The sequence below is a fragment of the Tasmannia lanceolata genome, unplaced genomic scaffold (assembly GCF_043159265.1).
Source record: "Tasmannia lanceolata isolate RefF3 unplaced genomic scaffold, GAP_Taslan_0.1 ptg000006l, whole genome shotgun sequence".
In the NCBI taxonomy this organism is placed as follows: domain Eukaryota; kingdom Viridiplantae; phylum Streptophyta; class Magnoliopsida; order Canellales; family Winteraceae; genus Tasmannia; species Tasmannia lanceolata.
In genome coordinates this window covers 2,383,499-2,405,653 of record NW_027518683.1, presented here as the reverse complement: position 1 = coordinate 2,405,653, position 22,155 = coordinate 2,383,499, and the positions used below count along the sequence as shown (strand labels likewise).

The window sequence follows — 22,155 nt, the reverse complement described above, 5'->3', positions numbered from 1 at the left end:
CCTAACTCGAACAAGTTATGAAGTCCAGAAGCACACCCTAGAAATCGATGTTGACTAGTATGAGAAAGAAACCACCGAATTTCATCTTCGAACAAGATGGAGATTGGAGGAGGATATCCCTTCGATTTTCTATGCACCCAAATTGGAGACTGTGGGACTCTCTTCTCCAGCTTAAATTTTCTCTGGTTTAATTTGAGGAAGAGACCTTAATCGACCGTTAGCCCTCAAATTCGAAATTTATAGGGTTTCTGGGCGCGAGCTCTAAAAATAGAAACACCTCTGTTTTTTTGTTTTTTTTTGCCCGTTAGAGGTCACTTGATAAGGTTAAGCTAACCTTTCTAAAATAGAAAGAATTGGAGTCGGTTTGGAATCCGGGAAAAAAAATTTCTTGGAAGTTTTTTCATTGTCCACGATTTTGAGGGAAATGAATTTCTCTGTGGGCCTTGTATGAGATTTTATACGGCCGAGGGTGAGGCCCACATCGAATTTCTGGACATCTTCCAACAAAAACCATTCATTTCTTGGGCCCTGACATAGGGAAGTGATGCCCAGAAAATCTTCTCCATAGGATGATCTTAACCCTCTGATTCATAGAGGTTTCTAAATTGTGCCGTCCATTTTAAAACCCCACAAATAGGAGGGTTAGGATCATCTGATTGAGAAGATTTTATGGGCACACCCTATCTACGTCAGGGCCCAACAGATGACTGGTTTGGATCACCTAAACAATGTGGGCTCCACTGTAATTTTGGGCTGCTGCCCGTGCATAAATGGACTGTGAGGTGAACCATATGATTTCTCAACTTATTCAGATGGATATCATTACAAACTGAATTTCAGAGAATTGATAAGTAGGAAGGCTAATACACTGTGTTGTGATGAGTATCAGCTCCATCAGTTCCTTTGGAGATTCTCTAGAGTATTTAGTATGTGGGCTTGCCCTTACAAAGGCACCAAGCAAAAAGGAGAGAACAACCATATCCTATTTAAGTCCAAGGGGTTGATGACGAGAAAAGAAGCTTCTCTGGCTTTTTATCTCATTTTTTCCAAATCCACCAGAGAGAACAAAGTCACTAACTCACTATACTAAATAGAGCATTATTCCTAGGATGATGTAGGCATGCATATTCTCCTCCTAATTAAGCTATAAGGCCTTAAAAGGGTGCATTGACGATAGGTAAACCACTAAGAAGATTGTTACAATGAAAGTAGAAAGGGGTGTTATTCCGATGTTAACTGAAATTTTCTGGTTAAAAGTGCAATGGTACAAAGAGTTATTACTTTGTTAATGAAGCTTTAGAGGTGGGCCCAATTGTGTGAGGGCTAAGAGGGAGTAGAGAGACTAGAGAGCATAAAAAATCCCTAAAAATAGTGAAAGGAAAATACCCACTTAAAATTGGTTTTTTGGTTTAGCTTTTCATATCATCTCACTCCCACTGTCTCAACCCGCCCATCTCTCACAGCTGGCCCTAAAAAAATTCCATGGAATAATTTTTCAAAGGTGCCAAACATAGCCTTAGACTCCATTTCTTTGCAATTAAAATGGGCTTAAAATTTGTTTTATGCCCATTTTACGTCGAAAGAAACATAGCTTATAAAAATCATGCATGAAATATGACTAGTGTTCCATTCATTTTCTGTGCAAACTCATCATTGTAAACTTTACATTTATGAGGTTTTAAACGACCTATGGGGTGACCTAAGTTCCTCTATTAGATAGAAACATAATATGGTATTTATAAATAGATAATGACATAGAATTAATACAGGTAAGTATTCCATAGCTACTGGTAAAAGGGCACACACGATGCACATACACAAAAAAGAAGGGAAAAAAGCCCATCAAGCTCAGGGTCATTAACTAAGAACATAAATAATCCATGTAAAGTATCCAATGCAAATACAACTAACATAATAATCCGTAATTAATTAATGAAGAACATTTATTAAGTATAAACAAATGAATTCTTTTCTATATTGTCAGTGGACTAATGATATCTAAGGCTAGAAATTGTAATGCTGCAAGTACCAGCAAACAATCCCAAACTTGCCATCAAGATCTACACATCCATTCTCTTCTCTTTGTTTTAGTTATACTTAGCTCCACATAGATAACTCATTCCTTCCATATAAGTACATAATGTTACATAACCCATATTAAATTTTCTAAGAATTAATCCCCGCTTATCAAGCGATTTCAGATGACGAGTTTTACATCCTCGACGCCCAATCGTCATCAAAAGTGCAGTAAAAAGGCTCTGCCACAATGTGATTGGTCGTTGAATTTCTTGGGGTTTTGTTATATCATAGGTTACAATGCTTCTATATATATATATATATATATATTCTCCCAGCTTCTCTGGTTTCAATTGCCATTGATTTCCAGGCCATTTAAGGAATGGGAGAGCCCGTTTCGATCTTCGAACTTGTGGAACTCGGATTCTATGGTCTGAACAATTTTTGACCCTCCACAGTCTGGCTCAGGAAAATCGACATGAAAAGAGCCTTGTTTGATGGGTGCAACAGCTTCCAATGATTGCTGCTTGATGTAGTTGTAGAGTTGTTGATGGAAGGGGTGGTCTAAGGAAAAACAGTTATCTGTCTCAGAGTTTGAATGCCTTGATGACCCATAGTGTTCTCTTCTACAGAAAGGTGGGAGGGATCCATAATCCATTATCTGCAAATGCCAAATCAACAAAACTATAGCTCTGGTCACGTAAAAAAAATAAACAGAAATCTCGAGCATGGTTGGGAAAATACATTTGGAAAATAAACTGCCTTCTTACCTTCAACAACTCCTCTCTGCCACAACCTGGCAGCACCTGCATTTTCCTTCTCGTTCTCTCTTGCAAAAGAGGCTTCACAACCTACCAAAAGTTCCAGGTAACACCAGTCATCAAATGCCAGAGAAGACACCATAAGGAGAAAATATAAGTCTAAGCCTTTCGGTAAGAAAATATAATGTTATGACAGTGGACGATGATCACAAAACCAATATGCATTTGTAAGGGAACTCTTAAGAGAAAATTGGATTCCATAGAGAAACATGGAGACTCACCTTCCAACATGCTGAGAATATATATGGGGCATTCACAATATAATATGTATGTGTCTTCTCCGGATAGTTCAAGTCATCGATAGTAGATATAACGGTCAATAGCTGCATTGGCAGCAGGAACAAAGAAATGTCAACAAACCTTCAAAGGACTAAGCAAGAAGTGAACCGACCAAACAATTTAAGAATAGGCTGGACACAGATACAAATACCCACTTAGGTAAGAATAATGTCGCAGCAAAGAATACAATACACAAAGACATATTTCAGAACTGCAAAAAAACAACAAAAAAGCATCTGGCGGCGTAGATTCTGGAAGCAGATGCCACGGCCACCACTATAAACATAAGAGAAAATTTAGAGGTCATAATGCAGAGATAAGTTATTAATAGGCTCTGAAGTAACAAGGGGATTTACAGAGCCAATGAGATGCCAGGCATGTGGCAGCATTACAGACCACCCAGCATGCTTATTATATCACGATCTATTGCCTTTTCATTTTTTATTGAGAAAAGGCAATTAAATTAAGCAGGCAGAAAGTATATTTTTCTTCTCATTTGTTCTTGGTTATTTATTATGTAGTGTAATTTTTCTACTAAAATTTCTAAACCTACCCAAGTTCCACAAAAATAACTCATACATAATCTATTTTGATAAAATTCCCAACATACTCTATTTCTGTCTCTTGTTAATCCCCCTCCCTCCCCCAATAAGCAGAACAAACTGATTTAATATACAAGTATCCATTGTTAGGCATGGAGTAATAGAGATTAAAATAAGTCATATTTCATAACTAATAAAATAGAAATTAAAACAACTACCCAACATTTTCTTAGAGTCTGCACGTAGATACTATGAGCCACCACCAAGAATAAAGATATTTTGAGTCTAATGGAAGGACAAATCATTAATGAGTTTTGCATTAAGGACACTCTATTCAAAACCCAAATGACATTTCAGGCACATGTCCATACCAGACATACTGGCAGGCTTATTGAAACATAATCTTAACTATATCTCATGGGGTTCTTACATAATCCACCAGGAAGAGCCAGAAATCAATCTGTTTTTTTTTTTTTGGTAGGTAAGATGGGATTGAAGCTCCGACCCCAGATTGAAGAACAAAGCCGATTGAAGAACAAAAACTTGACCATTGAGCCAGGGGCTCGATCCCTCAAATATCTTACACCTTGAATATCTCTATCATGCCCTTCTTTACATCTGGAATTATACATATTGCCATTTATTGAAGAAAGTTGTCTTTTTTTTATACTCATGAAAAACCTTGAAGATGTTATTTAAAGGAATTTTTTCTCTTTCACAATTTTTGTGGAACCTTTGTGAGAGATTTACTTCAAGTCTGTTAGGTAGTCATCATGCTACCTAATCTGCTTGGACCCAAAGTAAACAATTTAACTCAACGTCCAAAGCTCGGTGTAAACTTCGAACTTGTCCAGACTCACTAGGTTTATAAGAGGACTGAGAGTACCTGGGTCCCTAAAAAATCCTGGAGTATGTTTTTCTTTCATGTGCAAGTTTAATGGGTTCCCAAAAGAAACTTGCCAAAACTTATTTTTGGAAAATTAGGAATAGAACCAAACCATTTCTATATATGTCTTTCCTCTGGTAGGTAAACTGAGGATCGACAGGACCCTAGCCAAGTTAAATGATAATTGGCTAATTGCAGTCATTTCCTTAGAGGGGGATAAATACGTATGGCGACAACATGGTAGTCAAATACCATTTTTGTCTTTAAAATAGTTAAAGAGTTCAAGACAAGGGCAAAGAAAGTAAAATAATAAATCCACCAACCCAAAAGTATGGCACCTTAAAGAAGAGGTGTTTTCAGAAAGTAAAAATGTAAAAGATATATAGTTCTGATGATAGGAAGATGCACCATTAACCAAACAAAATAAAAAGGACACACCTTTATTTGGCTCAGAGCTGAAAGCTTTAGGCCAGTCATATCCAAGACTTTCAAACAGGTGCCAATATAGCGCTCATGCTTCCTCGTCGCAGAAGGCTGCAGCGAAAGCTGAAGTAAGTAAAAAGGATGGTTAAAAATGCTTAAAAGCATGAAGACATTACACTCACCAGAACTACTCGATCTCGATATTCATTAATTTGGATGTGTGACTGCACGTAGTAATGAACCTACAACGGAAGAGCAAAATTAAAGGAACCTGCTGAAAATTTCTTTATAGTGAAGTGGAGAAATACATTTAAAGACCAAGCAATAATCTAATATGGTGCATGCGGTAAATCCAATTTCCAAGAGCTGCCAAAGGAAACATAATTTTTTTTTAAAGATAACAGAAATTTATTGCTAAAACCAGCCCAAGTACAGGAAGGGGGAAAGGCATCCCACTAGATACAATACTCAAACTAAGACAACATGCTGCGACGCCATTGTGATCCCTATCAAATCCAGACCTCACTAGTGGTTATAAATATCCATTGTCTCTTGATCCGCTCCATCCTATGCAAGCCGATCAGCAGATCGACCTTTCCACAGCCATGGTGGCCTCAAGTTGATCCCATGCACCGTACTTTTGGTCACATTGAGTCTCTACTATTAGCAACTTCAAAGAGAAAGGGAACCAGAAAACAGAAAACAGAAAAATAAAACATCTAGAGTAAACATGGTTCTAAATGTCAGTTGAAATCGACACGAAACAGCTGACATGTATAGACTTTGGTAATGTTTTGCTGCCATCTTCGTCTATGGCACGATACATTCTACGGTTTAATCTAATTTTTGGAATATTGTATGGTGTAATACTATAATATGATAGAAAGTTCTGCGGTAGTGATGCTTCATTAGAAAAGGCTTTCTGACATCACTGATCCGTGGATTGTGGCAACAATAATTTTTGGAACTCATTTTCTACTGGCTTGATACAACCTCTAGCTACTACACCCAACTAAATAGCATCTTCCTTTCTAGTTTTCTTTTATAGAAGGCATACATCCTATCTAACCTGAATTTGCGTGGTAAAGGGTTGAGTGCAACAAAAGAAAAAACAAAACAAAACAAAACAAAAGGAAAAAAGCGAAGACTAAAGAACACAAAAGAAAGAAAAGAAAAGAAAATGAAACTCAAAAGGTGGGACTCGTGGATTGTGTGCTAAAAGCCTATGTCACAAATATCTTTGATATTTTCAAAATATAGCGTTTTTTATCGCGAGATTTTGATAAAACGACAAAATCCTGAACTAATCCCTGGATTTTAAAACTATAGCGATATTTTCGTTTTTATCATAAAATATCCCGAAAATATAGCGATATTATCCCGATGTTTTTACGATATTTTTATTTTATATTTTTTCTTAAATTTAATATTTTATATATTTTAAAATTATTTTATTTTTACCATTTATTTCTCGATATAAACCCGAAAAAAAAAATTAATATATCCCGAGATTTTCCCTTGCTGAGAAAGTCCCGAGAACGACATTTGTGACATAGCTAAAAGCATACACCTTTGTACCCTCCTAGGTTAACACGTACATCTTAGTTGTTATATTAATTTAGCCTGTGCCTAGATACATTTTTCATGTACCTCACCTTGAGGAGCACTGCAAAACCATGAAAACATTTTAAACTACAATGTGTTAGATATATTAGTCCCTCAGTACTCACTATAAAAACATCCGATATTGCTCCACTACCCAACAAAATGGAGCTAATCATCTCTGCATAAAAAAACAAAGAGTGACAAATCTCTTTGTTTCCAGACTCAATGTTCCAGCCAAGCTTCAGACTTGGATAAGTTACATGGAAGCTCAGGCAAGCCTCTTTCTATGACAAATTTGTTTCTTCAATTTTCATACAGATTCTGTTTTCTGTTTTCAGTTCTAGCTTTTCCTTGGCTTTAAAACATTGTTGACCTCAGAAAATCGACATAGATAAGCATATGAACAAGTTTTTCATTTTTAAACATCTGTGTCCAGTAGAAATGCTCTTCATGAAAAGAAGCAGCAAAGTGTAGTTATAAAGTTAGTAATATAAGACATAATGACCATAAAGAACAATCTCAAGTTCATAGTAATAAATCGCAATAATATTACTCTATCAGCAGTGTTCAAAAACCTGTACTCCTGCAAGGACTCACCCCGGGAAAGAGTAGCTTGATTCCAATAAGTAAATGAGTGACAGGGAAAGGTTTTTATTGATTTGGCAAGTACAAACTTTTATCGATTCGGTAGGGTCACTACCGAGTCAAGTTGAGTGAAGTCGGGTGAGTCAATGATTGGCCTTGTGACTAGTGAGTGTTCATACTGTGAATTAGTATAAGCATGATCCAGTTAGGCACTAAAGACAAGTACACAAATGACTAATTCTTTTATAAAGAAATCTTCCTTGATTCGGCTTGACAAGGATTTCCAACATCAAAAGGCCAAAATTAGGGAAAACATGGCTAGCTTTCCAATTACTGGAGATGTCTCATAGTACTGAAACTATTATAGATCATGCACCTTGTGTAATTTAAATGAAGTTGATGCTTAAAGACCAACTATAACATTCACTTCAAGAGATGATAAATATTTTCTCTTGACAAGAAATTATGCAAGTAACTTTAATGCCATAAATTTTAAAGAGTACCAAATTGCTTGAGAATTCTATGGTACCTTTCTAACTATTTGTATCTATCATTAGGTAGTACTTGGATATAAAATAAAATTCCCGAGCCAGGTTCTTGCAGAACAAAGTCTACATGTTACAGTCTATTTCCTACAATGAATTCTTGTCATAAAGACTATTTCCTACAATGGATGTCAAGTGGTCAACATACTTTTGTGCAGTGACAACTCAGCATACATAGAATTCTTTATGTTCAAATAATAAAGCAATGGAAATAATCCTTACAGATGCTTTGTCAAATGTGGTCTGTCCAACACCAATGGCAAAAACAGGAAGGCCCTGCCAACACAAAAATTCAAATATGATTATTAAAATAATTTTTTCAATTTTTTTTTTTTTTGAAAAAATATTTTAATAATTATGTTTCTCTTAAGTGATATTTTAATGTAAAGTTGGGCCTAGGTGAGACCCTGACCATATGTATTAACAAAGAAATGTTACAAAAATCACTACCATGTATGATGATAATAGACCAAAATAGACACACAGCATTATTAACGGTAAAACAGAAGTGAAATAAACAATCTTAGGCTATAAAGTTGTCATCTATAAATAAACTGATCAAAATAATCAGCTATATGACATTGTTACATGTGCTGTAGACTAGAGTTACATGCCACAGTGGAGCCACAAAAAGCTCACTTCTACAAAATGGGGAGGCATACCTCCTTTGAGTATCCAGACAATCCTATCAGCTGTGAGTCACGTACTGCTCTGTATAAATCATTCGGAATTATAGGTTTCTGTAATAAGAAAGAATGCTCAAATTAGAAACAAATAAAAAATCGACAAACAATATTACTTATAGGGTTATTTTACCATGAACACCTAAAGTTCAAAAGGAAGGGTTCTTAGACATAACTCCCCCAAAAGACAAAAGTGATCCTTTTTCTTGTTAGAAAATGTAGTAACCTCCACTTACCATGCTTTAATTTTTTTTGTAGAGAAGGTGATATTGTCTCATTCATATCAGGGTTATTTTGGAAACTTTGTGAAAAGAACGCATTTTCATCCATTTTGGTAATTTTTGGATTTGAAAGCTTTATTTTGGCCAATCAGGCTTGCAAGACAAAGGAAACATAAAATCTAAATACAGAAAACACAAAAGAAATAGCCCAACATTTTACAAAAAACTCTAAAGTACATCGCCCCCATTTGTTCCGAAAATTGTGCAGAATACTAAAGTCATTATGCCATTTTATGGCGTATCAAATGTCAATCAGTGTTATGCTCATGGTTTCACAGCTGTGCGATTGATGCTATATCATCCCTCACATTCTATGAGTAAGGTATGTGTGTGTGTGTGCGCGCGCGCAAAACAAACATGTTCCATTCGCTCTAATAATATTTTTCGCTAACAAAAGAACAGAAAAACAAGAGAAATTTGATAGAAACAAATAGTGCACAAGCACGGAGCATTGACACGACTTCAAAATCAAAATCTCATCAGCTATCAAGTAAAATGTAAATTTGATATTTAAGTTCATGAAGACTCACTGTCAATATTTTGTCGATATCATTTTGTATCCTCCAATCTAAACAATCGACCAACTGCAATACACATGGACATCACCACTATAAGAAAGAGCAGGAAACATAAACAAAAACAAACATGTGTTTCATGAGAACCAGAGTCAAATTTCTAAATTAAAATGACAGAACAGTTACCATTTTATGGGCTTTGGCAACATTCCAGTCTCTTGCCTTGAGAAACCGCACCAATGTTTCATTTGGAAATCCTTGATGCATGTTCTGAAAATTAGACAAACCAGGCTGTGAGCCAAAATTTCATCTAAATACATGCGGTAAAGGTCTTTCCCATGAATCAAAATGATGTTTAACCAAGTGAAACATTAAACACTTAAATGGCCAAACTCTGATAGAAGACTTTACATGAGTGCGTCAAACATATGGATTTAGAATATGAAATAGATCTTTATTCAACATGAATTACAGGCATCCTTATCTAGTACTGGGGCTATCCAAATGACGCAAACTGGGCCAAGGAGCTCGGTAGGATCATCTCAATGAAACCCTCATGCGATTTGATAGCAGATACTGGACTTATTGCCCATTTTGACAACACTTGAAGCTCTGTAACATCTCAAAATGCCTAACCGTTTGAGTGACTTGCTATTGAGGATAAGATTCTCGCAGCAGTTGGCAAATGAAATACAAGTTTGTGACCATGCAGCAATTGCCAAGTTTGTGGCACGCATTTATATTCACTTGCCAAGTTTGGGAACATGCAGAACATCCCAATCAAGGGTGGGAGATGAATTTCCTTTGGCAGATGTATTTTTATTAACTGTGTGAAGAACTACTATTGAGGGTGATTGCCTACGCATCTGGCCTGGGTCCATCACCTAGCGTTAGGCTGCATATACTGAAACAGGCCTGGGAAATAGCCAAGGGTTTAAGGCGACTGCCTGGTCATCAAATGACCGCCCAATGACCAAGTGAATGCCCACAAATAAAGGAAAAAATGACCACCCCTAGGTGGTTAAAAACAATTTTTTCTGCTTTAAAAAGGCTGAAAATTCGAAAATGACTTGGGGATTTTACTCCTCACCCCTCGAAACTAGTAAAACACAATCCTTATAATCTAGAGATGCCCTTGGCAGGGAGGGAGTGTATTTATACTAGTCTACCTCTTTTTTTACTGATAGTTAGACTAGACTACCTCAAGACACTCTGTGCGGATTTTCTGTAGAAACATATATAGTACATAGATCAAACAAACCAAGCAACGATCTGCAACATTCAATCCCATGCTTTCCTTTTAACAGATATTAGTTAAATAAACTAGTGTAAAAAATAAAATAAAAAACTTAAAATTTACTTGAATATACCTCAACTCACTCTCAAAGTTAAAATTGACTACTCCATGATCTACTGATAGACTACAAAGAAAATCAAACCCTAGACATAAAAATATTTACGGCTGCATAACAGCACAGACAGATCAAAAAAATTAAATCAACAATAAAAAAGAAAAAATATATAACACAGATCCTTAAATCGACGAAAGTTAAGTAAAATTTACAGAGATAGGAGGAATGAGGACCTTGAACGTGTTCTGCAACGGTTCATCAACTGCAAAAAAAAACTCAGAATCAAAATGGAACAAAAAAGAAGAAAAATGAAAACAAAAGACAGAAGATTTATCATTTGAAGATCAAAAAGTAGTTGAAAACAAACAAACAAAATGAACTTCTCAAAAGAAATAGAGAATTGAAGTTGACCTTGATTAATCAAGGATTTAAACTGCTTGATTGCATCTTGAGAAACAATCGCCATTTTTCCAAAATTCGATTTGGTGAGAGAATTAGAGAAGGGAAAATGAAATTGCTCACTTTTTTTTTTTTCTCTCTTCCCCTTTTTGATCTCTTTTTAACTCTCTCTGTTTGAGAGGAAGAAGAGGGAAGAGAGAATGAGAGTCAGGAAAGGCAGGTAAATGGTCTATTTATTTCTTCTCCTTTTGGTCTCTTTCTTTAAACCTCTCATTGAGTGGATGGAGCAGAGAAAAACACAAGAGAGGAAGGTTCTTCTATCTTTGAGAAATGAGAACGTGGGGTTGGGCCCTCTAGCTCAATGGTCCAGGCTTTGTTTCTTGACCTTGAAGTCGTAGGTTCGATCCCACCATACCGACCAAGAAAAATAGAAATTTGTCACAACGAATAAGAACGTACGATCCTGTCTGAATTAGTGAATGGACCTAATTTTACAGTCAAACTTCATCTACTTCATTCCACGGCCAAGAAAATTCTGTTTGGTACTATTCACAATGGTGATAGCAAACAGGGGTTTATTTTGTCCTTGGATAGACTTGCTATTCCCTCTCCATGGGCAACCATCATTCATAGAACGTGACCTTAGTGGCTACTATTTAGGTTCTTTGGAAGGGAAGGAATGCTCGATTTTTCAAAAATGGTGTCAAATGCTCCTTATTTTGTTTGCACCAAAATCATCTTATTCATTATTTATTTGCAAGTTTTTCTCCTTGCTTCATAATTTACTCCAGTTTAGATAAATCTGTTTTTTCACATCTTTTGCTCGGACTCTTCCAGATGGCTAAAACCTTGGCAACCTTGGGCCAGCAGGAGTAGAGAGATGGAGAAGATATAACAAGACGTGCTTTTTCAGGACTCATTAGGGTCAAGGACTCAAATGAGACGGAAGTGAGATCGGTGTTGGGGGAATAGAATCATTGACAGAGGCAATGTGGACAAGCTAATCGTATGAGAGACTCCCTCTACGTAATTACTTGGATGGACAATAGCCCGCCCCACCCGTGGAGGTTGACAGAATTGCTTGATGAGACTCTTGACTGAGTGGAGGGCACTCTATTAGATTCTAAAATGTCCCGAACATGAGTTAGTAGGATGAGTACGGAGATTTTCGATTTTCTTCCCCCTTAATTTATCTTGTATTTCAGTTTTCTCTGTGTTTTCTGTCATTTCCTATTTGTATCCCCGACCATCTCTGTCTCGGCGCTTGCTCTATTTTCTTTTTGATAAAATCTGCACAATTTTTTTTTTTTAAAAGACTTATCCAAGAATTTCTTTCACAAAGAGTTTAGTTAGCCCTTTTCTTTCTATGTAAAATGGGTGTAAAACAATAATTACACCCATTTTCCACTTGGGCCTTGTTTGGATTACTAGAAAATTATTTATTGTGAAAAAAAAAATTCTCCACGATTTATAGAGAAATTGTACGGTTATCAATTTAGGAGGACATCATAAATTTATGGCCCTCCAAAGAACACCTAAACCACTCTGGACAAGTTTACTTCTTTCACAAGTGAAATAAAAAAAGAGTTTAAAAATAAGAAATGTTGGAGAAGTTTTCCCTCTCCTTAAAATCCCTGCAATCCAAACACTCATTTTTTTTTTCTATTTATTTAATGGTTGAGATCGACCATGAGTTAAATCAATAACATTGGTTGATGGTGATCTATCAAATCAATTTTTCTAATCATCCAACATGCGTATCACATGAGTCATGTCTATTCAAATTAATTTAGCCAAGTAATGTGCCTATAGCCCTATAGTCTTTAACTATCCAAGATTTCAGATTATTTACAGTAAAAATCCAAATAAAGTTGGCTTAAAGTCATGGGTATGCTCCCCAGTGACGCGAGTTCGAATCCCCCGGCTTTACCCGATGCGCGTGGTTTGGGGGTCATCATTGCACGCATCCATATGGAATAGTCCCACCGTAAAAATTGGGGTGGGGATACCCTATGTCATAAAAAAAATTGGGAGTTAGTTTTCTAAAGTAATTTAGATAAGTTTTTATATGTTTTAGGAACTGATATCTGCACTATAACTTGTGGGCTCCCTTTGTAAAAATGAGCTGAAAGGATGCCTCCGTTGGGTGCTCGTCACCATAGTGCATTTAATACTCTTTGACTTTAACATTTTTCGCAGCTATTATGAATGCACTTTTGTGACTTTCATCTAACGGGGGCGTCATTTCAGCTCAAAATTTAAAATTCTTCGGTGACGTCCACCTAATGGGGGCGTCCTTTCAGCTCATTTTTGTAAGGGTGCCTTTGAGCTTAGCAGTCGTCTTGTTTTAATTTCATAGTAAGGAAAAATTGCCATTGGGGGCATCAAAATAAGAAAATTGTTGGTGGGGGACCCACTTTTGAAAAAATGTTATAGAGGGAAGAAATGGGGGTTATCAAGTCTCTAAAGGAGGGTTATCAACCCTCTAAATGGGGTTATCAAACTCTCAAAAGGGGGTTATCAACTCTCTCTAACAATTTCTGAAAATTGTGTCCTCCGTTGACAATTCTTGTATTTTGCTGTCACCCATTGGCAATTTTTCCAAAAAAGTAAATGGTTGATTTTTGGGTGACGCATATCGTGATGACAAAGGTATAACAAACTCTTAAAAAAAAGGGTAAAACAAAGTGAGTAGCGTCATTATCAAAACATGTTAGCACAAATATCAGTGATCTATGTTTCTGATGATCTAATTTGAGTAAAATTAGACCATCTATGGATAATTTTATTTTTATTTTTTGGAAAATGATATGGAGGCCTAGAATCGGACGGAGCAAAGGACCTGCCAATGTGTGGAAAAAAAAATTCTAAGGGTTGGCTCCCGTCACTTGTGAGTTGTGATGTTGTGGCGAGAATCAATTTGTCGGGTTTCTTTTTGGTCGTAATCTCGGTTTCCCTAGCATTATTCTTGTTTTTTTTCCCTCCTTATTTTAAAAAAGAAAAATAATGGAGGGAAAGGAAAGGGAGCCACTTGGCACATTGCCATTTACAAGCCATCAGAACAAGGTATGTAGCACTTGTGATGACCTGCTACCTAAGAGGCTAAGATGTTGTGATCACTAAAAGTGATGCCATGTTTACCTACAGTGTTTTCCTCACTTTTCTAGCGAAGAATGTGGAAATTGTGTTCTTTGACGTTCAAACATCTTGACCCGGAAAAAAATTCATCAAAAAATTGCTCACCCAAATTTATTGCAGGATCATCTACCAACTCAAGCTAGTTTCCAGGATAGATCGAATGGTTTCACTTTTTGTATAAAGTTTCTCTTTTTTTTTTTTATTTGATGAGATTTTCAACTACGGTTTCATTAGATATCTTACAACTAGAATCCCTCTTTTTTACGATCCGGTTCCTCCACCACCGCGAACCAAGCGGTGAAAAATTATTTCATGGAAATATTTGTGGGCCCACTTGTGAGGAGGGAAGAGGGGCAAGGGAATTGAGAGTACGAGAAATCCCTAAAAAATAATGGAAAAAAAAAATATGCTATTTCAAATTGGGGGTTTTATTTTCCTTATTTTTTGCCAAACATAACCTTAATTTTTTCATGAGAAAATGATGCAACCAAACGTTTAGGGAATTGATTTGGGCACACGCAGTCTTCCCTTAATTTTAGGAGATTTTCTAGGCAATTTCGCTGGAAGCATTTTGGTGGCTCACTTTTGCAGGAGACAACATCCTCCTCAGATGAATTAAATGAATAAGACACAATCTGCTAAAAAATGAGCTTGTGTGGCTGTTCTCCACAGCAAAAGTGAGCCGCGAAATGGCTTTCAGCAAAATTCCCTAGGAAATCCCTAATTTTAGAATTTTACATGTTTCTAAGTGATTTAAATGCTATAACAATTTTCAAAAACATTATTAACAACCAATTAGAACAAAGGTATGTGCATCAGCTTTGGAAATGGTTATTTTAAGTTAAACTCATTTCCAACAGTATGAGACTAGGTGAGACCATGTAATCTGGCATGGGACAAGTTTAAAGGGTCTAGTTTAACACGTACCATAAGCTCTGGGGCTTTTGGCGTAATGGTTAGGTACCTAACAATAAAGTGGAACAGATCTAGTCTTCAATAATGCTTAATGAGGAGAGTATACAAAGGATCAAAGAACCTTACCTCGTGTCTCTTGTATTAATAGGTAAACCGACCTAAATTTTGACTAAGATCTAACAATAAAATTATTAATAATTCCTTTTATCCACATTTTTGGACCTAGTGGCTGTTATTTTGTTTTTGCAAAAGGTTCAAACATTTTAATCAATGTTTTCAAAATCTTTTTAGCTGACTCGTGATTTGGCTGAAGTAACTTGACTATGAGCCCCAAAATGGCTTTCCGAAATTGCCTAGCAAATCCCTAATTTTAGTAATTTACATGTTTCTAAGTGATTTTAACGGCCATTACAATTCTCAAAAGAGTTATCAACTACCAATTAGAACAAAGGTATGGGCTGCAACTTTGGATGCACCCAATATCAGTCCCTATTTGCAAATAAGATTACTTTAAGTTAGAAGAAAGTGTCTCTAGTCCGCCGACCAAAAACACATAGGTCCCACCTTATTTGGGTGACGCAAAGCATTCATTTGATGGGCCCTAATGGTGTCAACAAAAACTCAGCTCCATAGGATCATCCCAACCCTACGATTTGTGGAGCTTAAAATGGACGGCTATAAACCGCCACAAATCTGTTCATATTTTAGCTCCACAAATCGACGAGTTAAGATGATCCTATGAAGCTGATTTTTTGTGGACACCATATCTATGATGGGGCTCATCAAATGAATGTTTTAGATCACCACAAAACATGTGAGACCCATGTATTTTTGGTCGGCGGACTAGAGAGTGGTCTCTAGTTGGCAGACTAGAGACACTTTCCTCTTTAAGTTAATCTTATTCCCAAAATTAAGAGACATTAACACGTCTTTGGAAGCCACTAACTACATCATTTCTAAGACAGGGGGTGCAACTTGGGTCGGGTTCAACCCGATTTTGGCTCGGGTTGGGTTGGCATTTTCTCGAGTTGGGTTGGGTTAGGGTTGGGAAAAGCCAACCCGATTTAAATTTGGGTTGCCCGACCCGAACCTGACCTTCGTCCTCTAATTTTATCATGATTTTCTTGGGATTATGTTTTTCTTTCTTGCATTTTTCCGTTTGGCCGTAGATGAACCCGACTCCAACCCAACTCAATTCGAACCCAACCCGACTCAACCCGACCTGATTTGGAGGCGGGTTGGGTTAGGGTTGACCATCCTCAACCTGAGGCTCGGGTTTGCTCGGGTTAGGGTTGAGGGAATGCTATCTCGGATTGGGTTAGGGTTGCCCTCACCTCGACCCAACCTGGCCCGAGTTGCACCCCTATTCTAAGAGCTATTGTAGCCATTATTTGGAAACATTCATATTTAACTTCAAAACCATTTGCATATAAGATTTTTTGTAAATATTTTTTAGCAGTGTCCAACTAGGCCTAGTTATTGAATAAAATTAAGAGCACTATACTATTGGATGAGTGGAATGGCTAGTCATGCCTTTTACAAAGTGTCATTCTCTTTAATGAGAAAATGTTACAGTCCTCTTGAGTGGGGGGCTTGCCTAGGTTAGGGTTGCAAATGAGCCAAGCCGAGCTAAACTTTGGGGTGTTCGTGCTTGGCTCGCTTAGTTTGAGTGCTGGCTCGTGTTCGGCTCGTGTTCGTAACGAACTTTATGCTATGGGCTCGTGTTCGGCTCACCAAAATTCAACAAAGCTCAAGCTCAGCTCGGCTCGGCTCGTTTAAAAAACGAACGAGCCTGAGCCTGAGCCGAGCTTTTAATGAGCCGAGCCGAGCCAGGCTAGAGCTTGGTTGGGTTCAAGTTCAGCTCGTTTAGTAAACACATCAAATAAATACCATATATATATATATATATATATATATATATGAGGAAACTGTTGGTGAGCTTAAGCTCACCAAACTTATGGTGAGCTAGCTTGCCCAATCACATGGGTCCCACATTTTGGGGAGTGATCCAAACCATTCATTTGCAAGGCCTTATCATAGATAGGGGGTGTACCAAAAATCAGCTCCATAGGATCATCCTAACCCCTCCATTTGTGGAGGACAAAATGGGGCAGATTTGTGTTTGTCCATTTTTGTCCTCCACAAATGGAGGGGTTAGGATGATCCTATGGAGCTAATTTTTGGTACACCCCCCATTTATGTAAGGGACTTTCAAATGAATGGTTTGGATCATCCTAACAAAGTGGGCCCCCATGTGATTGGGCAAGCAAGCTCACCAAAAGTTTGGTGAGCTTAAGCTCACCAACAGTTTCCTCTCTCTCTCTCTCTCTCTCTCTCTCTCTCTATATATATATATATATATATATATATATATATATATATATATAACAAACATAATCCGAGCTTTAAAGCTAAGCTTGGCTTTATGAACCGAGGCTAAAAAGTTCACGAGTTTGTCCAAGCCGAACTATACAAAGCTCGAGTTCGGCTCGTTTAGTAAAAGCTCGGCAGCGGTCGGAAATTGGATTGGATTTTGCATACTATTCCACATTTGGTTGCCAAAATGCATTGGACTCCCATTGATTCGCATGGATTTCTCTCATGTAATGATTGCTTGTCTCTTTCTTGTCCCCTTATTCCAAAAGCAAAGAATTATGGTTGAACTTTCTAGGGAATGATGCTCTCTCTATCTCTCTCTTCCCTCTCTCCATATATTGGTAATGACACCCCCTACTTTCTCTCCTACTCTCCAATTATTTGCTGCGCAACCAAACACTACTACACAATTTTCCGAGGTAATTCTAGGCAAATCAAAATTCTTGTCTCTTCCCTCTGACTTCCTATTCCACTACTCTCCGAGCCAGTCCAAGCAGCCAAACGTAGCATAAACGAACGAGCCCGAGCCGAGCTTTTAATGAGCCGAACCCAAACATGTTCGTGATAAGGCTCGGTTCATTTGCAGCCCTACCTAGGCATAGGATGTTGGGTATATAATATGAGTAAAGAGTTCCTGCGGTTACCCGCAGAAACCTTACCTGCGGTGTTGTGTTATAAGCATTCTCAATGGCTGATAGATGTGGGGCATAGGCGATGAAAAGAGTCAAAAGAAACCAACAAAAAGACATTCGAGTCCCCCTCTTTTATGATATGATATTTAGGGACCATTACGACTGGTCTCATGATGTCCTCAAAAAGAAGAAAGCAGTGACAGTGCTCCCCATGAGGCGATGAAAAGAGGGGACAAATTCAGACCCCACAGTCGAGTCCCCCTCTTTTACACTTACAAAAACAAAGGACTTTCGTAATTGTCATATTTTACTACATCATTTTGGTATTTTTTAGGTAATTTTTCTACTTGTGGGAATCTTGCAAAAATCTGTAATGATTACTTCTCTTTATTTCTCTTTATTTCTCTTTATTGCTAGCAACCTTTGCCCAGACCGTACTTCACCCAATCTTTGCAGGAAAGGAGGGGCTACAAGCCGAAAAATAGCCCAGGAGAAGGTGGCTAGCAAATCCCTAAACAAATAAAAAAAACTCTTAAAATAGATGAATGTGAGATTGAAAGCAGTCAATGTATCTTTGTTCACGCTTCACCTAATAACAATCAGTTTATTACATCATTATTTCCAACATTGTCACTTTCATAGAGACTGAAGTTTCAAAAAACAACATGTTCCAGTTAGTAGGTGCAACAAGTTAGTTGGGAGTAACTTTATCTTCACCTGCAAAAAAGAAAGAAATTACAATCAAGGCCTAAACAATAAAAATGGGACTGCAAACACGTTTTTTAAATGAGATGTATTGGTGGCATGAAAGTGTGTGATATGTGAATTTTTGGGTGGCTATATATGCCATTGAAAATGTACTACACATCATTGGTTCTTCTAACATGGGGATGAGAGGAGTTGTTCTTTTAAATTACCTGCCATCTAACTATGAAAGGCTCTGCTTGGATGCAAACCAGAGCTGTTTGACTCCTTGTCTGACTCCTTGCTGAAAAAGCATAAAAAGTCACAGCAGTGAGGAATGATATACAAAATACCAGTGTTTAACAAAGCGATGTCTTTCGCTTCCTAGTGAAAGACACTACCACATACCTAGTGAAAAGAGCAATATCACGAAGTGATATCTTCGTCTGCCTCTTCCTGTTCCTGTTCCCGTTCCCTTATACTCATCTATTGGCAAAGATAAAGATCAACTCACATGCAAGCAAAATTTACCACATAAAAAAAGACAATCAACAGAAAAAAAAAACTCCAAACCTTTTGTTTCTTTCTCTTCTGTTCGTCCTTTGTTTTCTTCTCACAAGTGCGTATATAGTGTCCTAATTTCCCACAATATGAGCACTTGCGTTTCTTTAATTGTTCTTGGGAGGTCTCTATCGCAGATTTCATCCGTGACGCAACCTTTGGCCGGCCCTTGGTCTTCACGACATGTGGGTCTCGAATAGTGATCTCTGCGATTTGACTATAAACAACATTGGACTGCACTTGGCTGCCAATGACTTCTAACTCACTTTGTTTCTCTTTCTTTTTTTGTTCGACTTCCGCCAACAATGCATCGCACATTTCTTCCATCTTGTTGAAAAGAGTCTCATCATTATAAGATTCCTCGTCCAGTCTTCGTTGTTTTGTCTTTAGACACCACCTCCTCAACGGAGTTACGCCATTTTCCCTACCTTGTTCCCTTGTAGGAACTTTACCCAACACTTGATATCGTGCATCAACTGTCCATCTCCTAAGTATGTAACCCTCAGGAATAACAGTTTTATGCTTCTTCTCAAATACTTTAAGAATATGTCTGCATAATAGACCTGAAGTCTCGAACATCATGCAGTCACAAGTCGCATTCACACATTCGACATCGCTATAAAGAACAACATGTCCTTTTTTGGTTTCAAAATCACTATCCATGCGTACTACAGTGTATGTTGTCACATTCCCATCCTTACTAAGCTTTTTACACCAATAATCAATGGTTCTCTTAAGCTCCGCCTGAAATTGCCCAAAAATAGCCCTTGTATAGTATTTTCCAGCCTCCTTCTCCAATGGGCTTAATGTTATCATTATAGCCTTTGAATTTTTCGACTTAAAATCTTCCTCTGTTTCCTTCCTACGACGGTCAGCAAGCGCTTTCTCGTATTGCTCCAGGAAATCATGTAGAGACGTCTTTTGGTTTACAAAACCATCGAAGTAAGCATTCATGCTTTCACTACGCTGACTAGAAGTCATGCCTGCAGTGAAAGTACCTCGCCAATATGCTGGCACCCAATGAATCCTAAGCTCCCACATCTTGAAAAGCCAATGCTTCGAATCAATCTTATGCTTCTCAACAAATTTTGCCCATTCAATCTCACATTCATCTATTTCCTTCGAGTAAAACCAACGGTTGTAGTCTTTCATAAACTCACTCTCTGCCTCCCTCATTTCTGCAACATGCTCAACTAAGTGCTTGCCAATGTGCCATGAACAGAATCGGTGACAGGTATTTGGGAAGACATTCTTAATCGCATTTCGTATTGCCCCATCCATATCAGTAATGATAGCTCCTGGAGCTTTCCCATACATGCATGTCAGCCATTGCTGAAATAACCACGTGAATGTCTCTTCGGTCTCATCAGCTAGGAGTGCACATCCGAACAAGATAGACTGCCTGTGATGGTTGACTCCTGTAAATGGTGCAAAGGGCATCAAATATCGATTCGTCTTGTATGTCACATCGAACACAATAACATCACTGAATGTAATGTAAGAATATCTCGCCCTCGCATCCGCCCAGAACATGGACCTCATCGTCCCATCTATGTCTAACTCCATAGAAAAAAAGAAGTCTGGTTCCTCTGCCCGTTTCCACTGTAAATGGTTGGCCACATTGACAGCGTCTCGGCCCATATTGCTCTTCCTCTTTACTTTCAAATGGGATTGCACCTGGTTCGCTGAGAGAACACCTAGGTCTCTATCAGACATAGCATTAACACTCTTTACAATAGTAGCAGTCATCATCCCTATGCCATGGAAAGACTGTATCAAATTCCTACAACTCTCCGTTTTATGGAGTTGGTTATGAGAACGATGTAGGGATCTTCTAAGAGGAGAGGTAAGTTCATGGCAATGTTTATCTTCAAAGGTTGTTACTAACCACTTCTTATCTCTTTCTTTTATGACCATCCTCGCTTCACAACCAACTCTGAGAATACGACGTTCTTTTACTTCCTTACCAATTCTTCGTTTGTCATTTGGATCTTTTTTTCCCTCCTTGTCACATACGTATAACCTACAAGTCACATCTCCTGTTACCTTTGACTTGGTTGTACTGGATTTTCGTACTCCAAAACCTTTAGCCAAACCATACACATTATAATATTGATATGCATCCTCACATCTGTCAAATACCTGGCCAAGAAAAGGCTTATTTTCTACCGTCTCCTCGTCATTCCCATCGCCGTCAACATCTACTGCATTATCTTCATCCACATCCTCCAAAATTAACCTATTTGCATCTATGTCAATGATAGTTAATCCGCAAGATTGCGACACAGTGTCATCGACAAAACATGAGTACACAGCACCAACATCTTCATTATGAAACCCACAACCATGTGATGAAGAATCACCCACATTCATCGAAAATTCATATAACCAGCTAATTCAAAGAAAAAAAGAAGATGAAACACAATAGAGAAAAAAGAAGTAGAAAGAGAAACCATCAGACATCAGTGAAGAAATCACAAATCGAAATTGGAGACCCACAATCTCAGCTTATGCTGTAATGTAAACCAAGAAATAAAATCAATGAAAAAATCGAAATCCATATGCTTGGGACTCTTCATCACATTCATCGAAAATCCAGTACAACCATGTGATGAAGAATCACCCATTTTAGGTTCCTTAAGACAACAGAAGGTTCTAATTAAAATTCATATAACCAGCTAATTCAAAGAAAAAAAAAGATGAAACAAAATAGAGAAAAAAAGAAGTAGAAAGAGAAACCATCAGTCATCAGTGAAGAAATCACAAATCGAAATTGGAGACCCACAATCTCAGCTTATGCTGTAATGTAAACCGAGAAATAAAATCAAAAGAAACCATGGTGATCATACTTTTTTCCCCAAAAAAAACAAAAGGAGGCACCATGAAAAAATCGAAATCCATATGGTTGGGGTTTTTA

At 37.6% G+C, this 22,155-nt stretch overlaps 1 protein-coding gene across 3 annotated transcripts; it reads right to left on the bottom strand.

Annotated features, from left to right (window-relative positions):
* Positions 1 to 1,907: 1,907 nt before the first annotated feature.
* On the bottom strand, positions 1,908 to 11,215 carry LOC143879247 (SEC14 cytosolic factor-like). Of its 3 annotated transcripts, none has more exons than XM_077381517.1 (11): positions 10,945 to 11,212; positions 10,746 to 10,795; positions 9,368 to 9,451; positions 9,197 to 9,250; positions 8,365 to 8,442; positions 7,925 to 7,978; positions 5,150 to 5,209; positions 4,983 to 5,078; positions 3,059 to 3,160; positions 2,787 to 2,867; positions 1,908 to 2,677 (listed from the first exon to the last, which is right to left on the bottom strand). In XM_077381517.1, exons 1-11 carry the CDS (start codon positions 10,997 to 10,999, stop codon positions 2,366 to 2,368), a joined length of 1,026 nt encoding a protein of 341 aa, XP_077237632.1. In that variant the 5' UTR covers positions 11,000 to 11,212; the 3' UTR covers positions 1,908 to 2,365. The 3 variants fall into 3 exon arrangements, with proteins under 3 accessions (XP_077237632.1, XP_077237633.1, XP_077237635.1); XM_077381518.1 differs by having other exon boundaries at positions 10,767 to 10,795; positions 10,945 to 11,210; XM_077381520.1 differs by lacking the exon at positions 7,925 to 7,978 and having other exon boundaries at positions 10,945 to 11,215.
* Between the last annotated feature and the right edge of the window lie 10,940 nt (positions 11,216 to 22,155).